At 39.8% G+C, this 12,077-nt stretch overlaps 2 protein-coding genes across 2 annotated transcripts in view; both read right to left on the bottom strand.

The window, feature by feature from the left end:
- Positions 1-473: 473 nt before the first annotated feature.
- On the bottom strand, positions 474-5,852 carry LOC144013635 (uncharacterized). Its single transcript, XM_077512729.1, has 2 exons — positions 5,447-5,852; positions 474-2,532 (listed from the first exon to the last, which is right to left on the bottom strand). Exons 1-2 carry the CDS (start codon positions 5,568-5,570, stop codon positions 869-871), a joined length of 1,788 nt encoding a protein of 595 aa, XP_077368855.1. The 5' UTR covers positions 5,571-5,852; the 3' UTR covers positions 474-868.
- A 3,788-nt stretch (positions 5,853-9,640) lies between these two features.
- LOC144006473 (uncharacterized) overlaps positions 9,641-12,077 on the bottom strand; it is a 28,844-nt gene continuing 26,407 nt past the window's right edge. Inside the window, exon 9 of the mRNA XM_077505333.1 lies at positions 9,641-11,721. Coding sequence (XP_077361459.1) covers positions 10,022-11,721 — 1,700 coding nt within the window. The 3' untranslated portion in view covers positions 9,641-10,021. The remainder of the gene's footprint in view (positions 11,722-12,077) is intronic.

Below are 12,077 nucleotides of genomic sequence, written 5' to 3'. Positions count from 1 at the left end.
GCAAAGATCTTTTTGAAACCTTTTACAAAGATCACGTCAAGCACCCTGACAAAAACACAAAATTCGCGACATTTACATGCATTTGCGGCTCAGTGACATACATTTTAAATTTAAGGATTTATTTAAATTTCCACTTCATAAAAAAAGACGCTACACTGGGAACTCCCTACGCTTAAAAAAAAAAATAAATAAATTGAGAAATTATGTTGAAATTTTGGAAACCTTAATTACAGTAGAAAACTTTGGGGAACTATTTACTTGCGTAGTTTTTAATTTAGCTTAACACTTGTTGATGATCCTGGAAGCTCCCAGCAGTTTTTTTTATTATTATTTTTTAAAGAATTTTTAAACAAAACTTTCAATTCCTTACCTGCGTCAATCATTTTCGTGACGACACTGTTCAACAAAAAATTTGAATCCCAGATGGCTTTGCGTGTCCCTGAAGGTATTCTTGACGCTGATTTAGAATAATGGCAAAGCAAAGCAAGGTGGCTTTATTTCTATGTCACACACAAGCAAATACACAACACCGACAAACATCCACAAACACAACCATGAACCACATTCAGAAACAAAGCAAACAAAAATAGCTTCCAAAATTACTAAAAGAATATACATTGTCATTCTTCCCATTTTTTCCTGATATTCCTCTCGATCACTGTTAAATTAAATTCACCATAAAAATCACAGACTTCATTCATTTCTAAGTATGAACATTTTCAAAATCAGCGGGGGATCACTCTATTTTATTCAAAATCATTTACACTTTTACAGCATAGCACAAGACTCACTCCCTTCACTTCTTTAAATCTTCAAAGACCGCTGCTATTGTCACCAGCACACTCGCGTCTCTCAGCAAGAGAAACTTTTAGCACAAAAACTGCCCAGTGTGTGTTCTTGTGTGTTTTTTTAAATTTCCCTTGTCGGAGAAGCTTTTGCCACAGTCTGGGCAGGTAAAAGGTTTTTCTCCAGTGTGTGTTCTTGTGTGTTTTGTTAAATCTGACGTATAAGAGAAGCGTTTGCCACAGTCTGGGCACGCAAAAGGTTTCTCTCCAGTGTGTGTTTGTGTGTGTTTTTTTAAATGGTTCTTGTCATAGAAGCTTTTGCCACAGTCTGGGCAGGCAAAAGGTTTTTCTCCAGTGTGTGTTCTTGTGTGTATTGTTAAATGTGACTTTACAGAAAAGCCTTTGCCACAATCTGGGCAGGCAAAAGGTTTTTCTCCAGTGTGTGTTCTTATGTGTTTTGTTAAATCTGACTTATGAAAGAAGCTTTTGCCACAGTCTGAGCAGGAAAAAGGTTTCTCTCCCGTGTGTGTTCTTGTGTGTTTTTTAAAATTTCCGTTGTCGGAGAAGCTTTTGCCACAGTCTGAGCAGGAAAAAGGTTTTTCTCCAGTGTGTGTTCTTGTGTGTTTTGTTAAATCTGACGTATAGGAGAAGCGTTTGCCACAGACTGGGCAAGCAACAGGTTTCTCTCCTGTATGTTTTTGTGTGTGTATTTTTAAACGTTTCTTGTCATAGAAGGTTTGGCCACAGTCTGGGCAGGCAAAAGGTTTCTCTCCAGTGTGTGTTCTTGTATGACTTGTTAAAGTTCCCTTGTGAGAGAACCTTTTGCCACAGTCTGAGCAGGAAAAAGGTTTTTCTCCAGTGTGTGTTCTTTTGTGACACATTAAATGTTTCATGTCATAGAAGAGTTTGCCACAGTCTGGGCAGGCAAAAGGCTTTTCACCACTGTGTGTTCTTGCATGGCTTGTTAAATGAGATTTCTGAGAGAAGCTGCTGCCACAGTCTGAGCAGGAAAAAGGTTTCTCTCCGGCGTGTGTTCTTTTGTGTCTCGAGAGATTTCCATGATCAGAGAAGCTTTTGCCACAGTCTGAGCAGGAAAAAGGTTTCTCTCCAGTGTGTGTTCTTGTGTGACTCATTAAATGTTTCTTGTCATAGAAGCGTTTGCCACAGTCTGGGCAGGCAAAAGGCTTTTCTCCAGTGTGTGTTTTTGTGTGTCTTGTTAAATGTGATTTCTGAGAGAAGCTTTTGCCACAGTCTGAGCAGGAAAAAGGTTTCTCTCCTGTGTGTTTTCTCAAGTGAACTTTCAAACTCCCTTTTGAACTGAATGTTTTCCCACACTGAGAACATTCCCACCGGTTGTTGTCAGCATGATCTTTCGCGTATTCATCATCATCATCATCATCATCATCATCAGTATCAGTGTCAGAAGACTGTGACCTTATGCAATCACTTTGTGCTTGTGGTGGTCCCCACTGGTCTGCATCACCTTCTGTCTTCATGTGTTGAGTTGAGCTGCTGCTTGGAGGCTCCGCCCCTCTGTCCTCCTCACGCTCACCGTTATCGTCATCTTCACTCTTTAAAGGGGCAAAGGTCAGTGGTGACTTGGTGACATCATCCTCAACCTCCTCCTCTTTGACACGAACGGGGTTTTCCTCCTCTTTAATGTAAGCATGCTCTTCCTCCTCTTCCTCTTTAACATGAGGAGACTTCAGTTCCTGCTGCTCAGGACGAAGACATTTTTCACCAACGTCTGCAGGGCACAAAAGGACAAATACACATTTGGTTAAGTCAAATCTCAAGCGCGTCTTGATGTTGTGCATGATTGGTTCTACAGTGGCACCTTGATTTGGGCCCACCGCACACGGTGCTATGCGTCAGAACCCGACTTGAACCGAACCATCGGGGAAAAAAAAAATTTAAGACAGCGACTCAACCGTGCACAGGATTAGATCTAAAATGGACACCCTCCGACGGGAACCGCACGAGCCTGTGTCCACTTTTAAGATGCGACAATCTCGACTCTCTGAACCCAGCAAATCAATTTGATTCCACAATGTCAAGTCTGTGCTCCGGACTGTCTTGATTTGCATGCAAACGAGGATGCTGCGACAGTCGGCTACATTTAGCGTTGGCATTGATTTTTTTTTATTTTATGGCATTATTTATTTATGTATTTATGTATTTATGTATTTATTTATTTATAGCATTGGCATTGATTGATTGATGGATTGATTGATTTTATATGTTTATTTATTTATTTTTAGCATTTTAGCATTTTTTAGTGTTCGACCGGAAAAAGTGGTCGACGCAAAAAGGCATGCGTCAAAGCTATATTAATGATTTAAAAAACATATTTGTGGCACCTGGATGTTGCCGGGAGGCCCGGAACCAATAGTTCGGTTCCGCACGCTCACTTCCTGCTGACGAACTCCGATACGCCTCGACTAACTAAGATGCTTCTTAGGGTTTGTTTGTGGTCCCAGCCTGATTGCCTGTGTTTCCTTCCTGGTTTATCTCCAATACGCTTATCTGTTACGCTCCTTCATTTTGTCCCACTGCTCCCTGTTTAATGTCATTTGCCTTCTATGATTTCATAAAACATGAGCGTTAGTTAACCAAGTGTGAATTTTTTTTTTTTTTTTTTTTTAATCTATCATCATTTGATTCACTAAATAGCAAATGGTACCTGATCAGCATCATCTTGATCATTCTTTCTCTTCTTTGAGAAATATTTCAATAAGCTCCGAAAAATGCAGTCAGCATTAACATAATGACGTGTAGCCATTAATGTTAGCCTAAATACGATCAATTACTTTGCTTTTACTCACGTTAGCAACACTGACTTGTCACCTGGCCAAATGAACTTGAAGGGATAGTTTGGATTTTTTGACATGAATCTCGATTTCATCCTCACCTTCAGTGTGTGCGATCAGCACCGACTTACCCCGGACACAGGGGTGTGAATTGCCTAGTACCTGACGATTCGATTCGTATCACGATTCACAGGTCACGATTCGATACCGATTAATCCCGATACGAATTTATAAGTCGATTGTTGCGATTTTTTTTCATTCAAATTTAGAAAATACTAATCAGTAAACTTGTACAGTCTAAGATTTGTATGAAAATGTATTTATTTATCTGAAACTTCAGTCTTATACAGGTTGTAATCTGTTTCATGTTCAACAGCATTGAAATCAAATATTAAGGCTTAATGTCCCATTAAAATAACACCTTCTATGCTTAAGACGTTTTGTTGAATATTTTTCCATTAAAAATGGTAGTTTAAAAATCGATTCGGCCGCCTATTGAATCGATTCGAGAATTGTGCAATGTAGTATCGCGATATATTGCCGAATCAATTTTTTTTTAACACCCCTACCCGGACAGCGTTCTGTGACACGAGTTCTGGTCCGGTGTTGGACGAGAGGAAAATAGTCCAGCAAGTTGGCTTGGGTCGGGGAAATAAAGTGTTTTTCTTCTAAAAACAAATTTGTGTTCAAAAGAGTGATACATTTGCATCACTAAACTCCTTTCTGAAAAAAAGTCAGACGCCATTACCGCTGGGCACTACTTTTCTGTTCGTTCGTATCACTGGGCGTCGTCCCGCATACAGCTGATAGACGCGGACTAATCTACATACACGTTGTTTGGGACAGATACCTATCAGCCAAAGGCCTAAAAAAAAAGCATTATAAAGCCATATGCTAGACCTAAAAGGAAGTCCGCCATTTTGATTTAATTTTGGGAATGGCACACCATCTTTGGCCTTTTGATGAAACGTTGCACACGCACAAGGCTTGGCAAAAACATTTTAGATGGTCCTTGTGCTATTTGACAGTACCCCAACGTGGCCCGGGTTGCGAGGGCCCTTTGTTGTTGTTGTTGTTTTTTTCTTTTTGTTTTTATACCGTGATTTTACTGATGCGGCCCACTTGGTAATATATTTTCCTCCATGCGGCCCCTGAGCTAACATGAGTTTGACATCCCTGCCCTAAGATGTGATAAGATTGATGGTTTGACATACACTATTGATAACATAATGGAACGTTTAACCGTCAAAATACATATAAAAAAGAAAAGAAAACATAAAATATAATGATTAGTTGTGTCGACAGAACCCCAGGATCCTATCAACATCTTTAATGATAAATTAGCGCATATGCTTAGTTATTCAAATGATAAAAAAAAAAATGCTTGTAATATGTGGGGATTTCAATCTTGTTTTTTTTTGTAAACCCACATGGCCATGTTGTGTTGACAACAGACTTTAACAACATCATGCATGGTAATTGCCTCTTTACTGTAAGACTGCCATTTATGCATTCATATAGTCTAGTGAGTGTGAGTGTGTGATAAATAAAGTATTGATCGATTACAGGCCACATAATATTCTATATATAACAAATGTAACTTCCAGGCACGGTTTGTGTGGTGCATTAAGATGGCTTTGCGGCATCAAAATCCGACTTCCGCTTTTCAACTTAGCACATAGTCAAGGTCACGAATTCAAATTTTGTTTCATATTTTTGTTCGCAACACTCACCTCAAAGAGTTATTCGAATTGGAACATATGAACATACATTAACAATTGAAAACGTATTACTGCATTGAATTTTTAAAGCTATGTAGCTCAGCAAGGGAGAGTTAAGAAGTGTACAAACCTGCCGCGTGTAGCACAATTCGAGGCTGCTCGCCAACATCATTCAGCTGTTCAAGATGTTGCTCGTTCTCTTCTTTTACTCCAAAGAGGTCCTCCTCGTACTTTGGTGTCGTTCTCGCATCCATTTTGGCACAATAATGCCAACAAAGTCACACTTGATCTCTTCTTGACGACGTGTTATGTGTTTCTCTTTGCTAGCGGCTAGCTAGCTAAACTAAGCTAAGCTAACTAGGCCGATAAACATCCAAGCACGCCGAAACGAGTTTATCCACACGCTGATATTTAAAATAAAAATAAAAAAATATGTTGCAGTCCTTCAAAGTAGCGATGTGTGTCCTTTGTGGAGGCTGCAGTCGGTTCATCACCAAATCGGAAAGATTTAGCGGAGAGAGTCTGGTTTCGTGGAAAAAAAAACGAAAGTAGACGTCCGGCGGAAGTCAGGCAGGAGGACACGCCCCCGCTGCGATATGATTGGCTGCTGGAAATTGTCCCGTGGCTTTATGCTGCATTCGTGGCTAGTCGGAAATCGGAAATTTCCGAGTTATTTTTTTTTCCCCCAGTTCCGACCTGAAAGCGTTCGAGGCGAAAGTAAACAACCAAAACGGCGGATAGTGTTAAATAGTTTTTTATTTTGGTCCTCAAAACTAATTTTGACCTACACAAAACCTACTTTTCTTTCCAATTTTGCTTCGTTGTAATTGTGGTGCCGAAGCCAAGGAGACGCAGGAGGTGTGTCGCAAAAGACTTTACTAAACATTTCTCAAACACCAAACAGGAAAAAACCTGAATGCAGGTCACTCTCCATCCTTCCCCCTCAAAACCACTTAACAAAACATTAGTTCCATGGGGGAATTATGTCATGAGCACCACACATGATGACAATCCATTGAAGTTCATCCATCCATTTTCTTGACCACTTCCCTCCTCACAAGGGGCGCTGGAGCCTATCCCAAGCTGGCTTCGGGCAGTAAGCGGGGTACACCCTGAACTGGTTGCCAGCCAATTGCAAAAGTTGAAGTTCAACTTGAGCAAATGTATCATATCGGCCGCTCCATTAATGCTCAGTCAGAAGTACAAATGTATTTGCATTGTACTGTAAGAGGTTAATGTGATCATTTTTAATGGCAATACTGGACATGCAGCTGAAACAGGTTAACGTTGAAGAAAATATTTGATTTTAAAATGACAGAGCATACTAAATAGAAAAAATGATTTTTTTGGGGGGGGGAGGGTAGTACACAATGGACAATTGTAAGTTTACATCACAAGTCAAAATGGCGGTCAACACAAGCTCTCCGCTCATGGAAAAACGGACTTTGGAGCGTTGCAATGGGGTCTATGCCTATATTGTATATGTAATGCTAGTGTGGTTAAATCTGACTACAGCCAAGGTGTATGACAAAGCTCACAGATTAGGTCCGGCTAATGGAGTCTTGTGGTGTGAATAATAACAGTCAACAAGTTTTCAAGAATGTATTGCAAATAATTGCAAGTTGCATAGCATAAGTTAATTACAACAATAATAACAATAAATTAACTCATTCACTCCCAAAAACGTATTTATACGTTTTTTAGGTTTTTGTTTGCTAGAGTTTTTGTATGAAGGCTTTGATGCAGTTTCTAACCTGAAGTGGTCGCTTAACACGATGGTAGTTATTACAAAAAAAAACAAAAAAACGGCCAGCAGGTGGCAGCAAAAAGTATAAGAGATCAACCAGGTCCATTTTGCAGCAAGCTCTTTTTTTCCCCAGTATTTTCAACAGGTTTGTGAATAATGATGAAACTTAGTTAATTCTAATACTAAATGCTACAAAACATAAAAAATACTCCGTACTTTATTTTATTTTATTTTTTTTCTTCTTCTCCCTGATGAAAGAAGAGACATTTTTCTTTTGGTAGGTTCCATGTTTTTATAGCAATAGAACATAAAAATGGCTGGGAGTGAATGAGTTAATGAACACGTACATATACTTGAGATGAATTTTTGCTATCAATAAATAGATATACAATATGTGTGTGTGTTGTTGGGATTTCAAAATGTTCAAAATCTTGAAAAATCTTCTTTTTTTTTTTTTTTTTTTCCCCAAACAGGTTCGATCTTGGGGTAACTCACCATCAAATTGTTGACGATTCCATGGGGAAAAACCTGACCTAAAACAAGGCCAAAAACTGCAATTAGTATAAACCATAGATATGAGTAGTCAAACCAGTTAGCCATTGGGATTTGATATATATTCAATTAACAACCATGAGTTACATAATAAATAAGGTGAAGGGGAAAACAACAAAAGCAAACCAATTCATGTGTAAACAATGTGCTAGAACAGACATTTTAATGAGCTCATACTAGTTTAGCCTAAGTCTTCAAGATTAACGTGAACAACGCATGACACGTAATTAATTCGCAGTTTTTCCAAGAGTAAATCCACTCAACTCATTCACTGCCATTGACGGAATAAGACGTCAAATGATGCATTGTTTTTGCTGGTCTGGCAATGAATGTGTTAAAACAAACAGTTAGCTTTGAGCTAAGCTAACTTCAAGTAATCAAAATTGTTGTGCAACAGGATTTGAAATCACAGGCTGAGCCCGACTCACCTATTAGCAGAACGCCGACAGGAGGGCAAAGCGAGCGTCCAGGGAGGGATTATTAAGAGTGCATCTGGGACAGCACAAGTATGAATAAGCGACACAAAAACACTAATCAAGTATGAATAAGCGACACAAAAAACACTAATCAGTAACGCAGAGAGGGTTGAGCAACTCACCCGGAAGTAGGGCTGGGCGATATGACCTTAAATCGATATCACGATAAATTGGGCAGTTTTACCTCGATAACGATAAATGCACGATAATTCCCCCACCTGATCCCAGAAAACGCCGACAACAGAGCAGTGTATGAATGAATGAATGAATGAATGAATGAATGAGTACCTTTATTGTCATTGTAAATAGATAAATACAACAAAATTAAAAACGCCGCTCCAGTAAAGTGCTTCATCTTTAAAACCACCATTAAAACCATACACAAACACAAATTTAAGAAATAAATACTAAGAGCACCCATTAGTTAAAAATACTACTTATGGCTGTTTAAAAGAGTTACTACACTCTCTGTACTTACTAGTCCTGGTTTTAAGGCACCTAGAACGTCACCCTGAGGGCAGTAACTGAAAAAGTGCATTGGCAGGGTGAGAAAAGTCCTGTACAACCATTTAATGAATGCATTTAATGAATTAATGTGAAACTGAACGCCGCTCGAATGCAAAAGTTGTCAGATCTTCCTTGTGATTTCTCGGTCAGGTATTTTCAGGAAGACGATATTTCTCTTCAAAACAAGCAAAAGGGGGCTTTAATTTTTGTTTTTTTTAGTGAAGGGTATCTTCACTCCCTCACCATGCAATTTTGCCCAAAAACAAAAGGAAATACGCATCGTTGTCTGCTGCTGCAGGTGTAAGGAAAAGTCCGACTTGCCTCACTCATTTCGAGCGATTGTCGGCAAAACCAAAGTTTTTGGACATCATTCCCGTCAAGCATGGTAAGAATGAATTGATATGACCTCATCGTTTCAATGTTTTGTTGACGTTTGCCGTAAACAGTAAGTCAGCAAACGTGTGGGCGGTTCGCTACTACCCGGAGTTATCATTAGCCTTTGGCTAAAAACATCAATGGAGAACATTACCTTAGCGCAGACGTAGTGGTTTTTGTTCATTTTTGAGGCATTCAACTGGTTGTGTGTGCAAAGTTTGTTCTGTTGGCATTTATGGTAAATAGGAAGTCAACAAACAAGTGGACGGTTAGCTACCCGGAGCTATCGTTAGCCTTTGGCTTAAAACAACAAGTGAGAACAATACCTTGGTGCAGTTGCAGACGAAGTCGTTTCTGGTCATTTTGGAGCGAATAGACTGGTCGTGTGTGTGGTCTTCCATAAAGTTTTTCGTAGTTGTTTTCGTAGTATTTTTCATAGTTGTTTGAGGGTTTAGTTAGGGAATAATCCAGACAGTGTCGCTCTCATGTCTCCCTTACACAAGCCGGGTGTAAGGGACGATTGCGTCAGTCATTCATAGTGATGACGCTGTTCAACAGAAAATTTGAATTCCAGATGGCGATTTGTGTGTCCCTAAAAGGTATTCTCGACGTTGATTTAGAATAATGGCAAGGCAAAGCAAGGTGGCTTTATTTCTATTTCATACACAAGGCAACTCAATGTGCTTCACACAAGCAAATACACAACAAATACAAACATTGAAAAACAAAACATTGAGAAGCAAAGCAAACAAAAAAGCTTCCAAAATTGCTAAATTACATTTTTTTTCTGATATTCCTCTCTATCACTGTTAAAATGAATTCACCATAAAAATCACAGACTTCATTCATTTCTAAGTATGAACGTTTTCAAAAACAGCTTTGATCACTGATTTCCTCCCTCTCTATTCAAAAGTTTTATTCAAAATCATTTACACTTTTACAGCATAGCACAAGACTCCCTCCCTTCACTTCTTTAAATCTTCAAAGACCGCTGCTATTGTCACCATCAGACTCGTGTCTCCCAGCAAACTTTTTACAAGAGAAACTTTTAGCACAATAACTGCCCAGTGTGTCTTCTTGTGTGTTTTATTAAATTTCCCTTGTCAGAGAAGCTTTTGCCACAGTCTGGGCAGGAAAAAGGTTTTTCTCCAGTGTGAGTTCTTGTGTGTTTTGTTAAATCTGACTTATAAGAGAAGCGTTTTCCACAGTCTGGGCAAGCAACAGGTTTCTCTCCAACGTGTGTTTGTGTGTGTATTTTTAAACGTTTCTTGTCATAGAAGCTTTTGCCACAGTCTGGGCAGGCAAAAGGTTTTTCTCCAGTGTGTGTTCTTGTATGGATTGTTAAATTTCCCTTGCTAGAGAAGCTTTTGCCACAGTCTGAGCAGGAAAAAGGTTTCTCTCCAGTGTGTGTTCTTGTGTGTTTTTTAAAATTTCCCTTGTCGGAGAAGCTTTTGCCACAGTCTGGGCAGGAAAAAGGTTTTTCTCCAGTGTGTGTTCTTGTGTGTTTTGTTAAATCTGACGTATAAGAGAAGCGTTTGCCACAGTCTGGGCAAGGAACAGGTTTCTCTCCAGTGTGTGTTTGTGTGTGTATTTTTAAACGCTTCTTGTCATAGAAGCTTTTGCCACAGTCTGGGCAGGCAAAAGGTTTTACTCCAGTGTGTGTTCTTGTGTGACTTGTTAAATTTCCCTTGTTAGAGAAGCTTTTGCCACAGTCTGAGCAGGAAAAAGGTTTCTCTCCAGTGTGCGTTCTTTTGTGACTCATTAAATGTTTCTTGTCATAGAAGCGTTTACCGCACTCTGGGCAGGCAAAAGGCTTTTCTCCAGTGTGTGTGCTTGTGTGTCTTGTTAAATGGGACTTCTGAGAGAAGCTTTTGCCACAGTCTGAGCAGGAATAAGGTTTCTCTCCGGCGTGTGTTCTTTTGTGTCTCGTGAAATTTCCGTGATCAGAGAAGCTTTTGCCACATTCTGAGCAGGAAAAAGGTTTCTCTCCAGTGTGCGTTCTTGTGTGTATTTTTAAATTTACCCTATCATAGAAGCTTTTGCCACAATGTGAGCAGGAAAAATGTTTTTCTCCAGTGTGCGTTCTTGTGTGACTTGTTAAATTTGACTGCTGAGAAAAGCTTTTGCCGCAGTCTGAGCAGGAAAAAGGTTTATCTCCAGTGTGTGTTCTTGTGTGGATTGTTAAATGTGACTGATGAGTGAAGGGTTTGCCACAGTCTGGGCAGGCAAAAGGTTTATCTCCAGTGTGTGTTCTTGTGTGGGTTGTTAAATGTGACTGCTGAGAGAAGCTTTTGCCACAGTCTGAGCAGGAAAAAGGTTTCTCTCCAGTGTGTTTTCTCAAGTGAACTTTCAAATACCCTTTTGAACTGAATGTTTTCCCACACAGAGAACATTTGCAGAGGTGGTTGTGAGTATGATCACCTTTAGCATATTCATCATCATCATCATCATCATCGTCAGTGTCAACAGACTGTGACCTTGCATCACCTTCTGTCTTCATGTGTTGAGGATTTGAGCTGCTGCTTGGAGGCTCCGCCCATCTGTCCTCCTCACGCTCACTGGTATCGTCATCTTCACTCTTTAAAGGGGCAAAGGTCAGTGGTGACTTCGTGACATCATCCTCAACCTCCTCTTCTTTGACACGAAGGGGCTTTTCCTCCTCTGTAATGTAAGGATGTTCTTCCTCCTCTTTAAAATGAGGAGGCTTCAGTTCCTGCTGCTCAGAACGAAGATATTTTTCACCAACCTCTGCAGGACACAAGAAGACATACACATTTAGTTAAGTCAAATCTCAAGAGCAACTTGATGTTATGCATGATTGTTTCTACAGTGGCACCTTGATTTGGGCCCACGCACACGCTATGCGTCAGAACTCGACTTGAACTGAACCATCGGGGGAAAAAAAAAATTAAGACGGCGACTCAACCATGCACATGATTAGATCTAAAATGGATACCCCCCGACGGGAACCACACGAGCCCGTATCGACTTTTCAGATACACCAATCATCTGTCTGAACCCAGTGAATCCATTTGCTTCCACGATGTCAAGCCTTGATTTTCATGCAAAAAAAAAATGCAACAGTCGGCCACATTTAGGGCTGG

The sequence above is a fragment of the Festucalex cinctus genome, chromosome 1, assembly GCF_051991245.1.
Source record: "Festucalex cinctus isolate MCC-2025b chromosome 1, RoL_Fcin_1.0, whole genome shotgun sequence".
Classification (NCBI taxonomy): domain Eukaryota; kingdom Metazoa; phylum Chordata; class Actinopteri; order Syngnathiformes; family Syngnathidae; genus Festucalex; species Festucalex cinctus.
The sequence above is the reverse complement of the archived record's forward strand: the minus strand, read 5'-3'. Positions and strand labels throughout refer to the sequence as shown.

Coding starts and splice junctions, on each gene's coding strand:
- LOC144013635 (XM_077512729.1), bottom strand. CDS start 5,570: ATGGATGCGAGAACGACACCAAAGTACGAGGAGGACCTCTTTGGAGTA. Junction 2,533..5,446: donor AATTGTGCTACACGCGGCAG/GTTTGTACACTT, acceptor TGTGCCCTGCAG/ACGTTGGTGAAAAATGTCTT.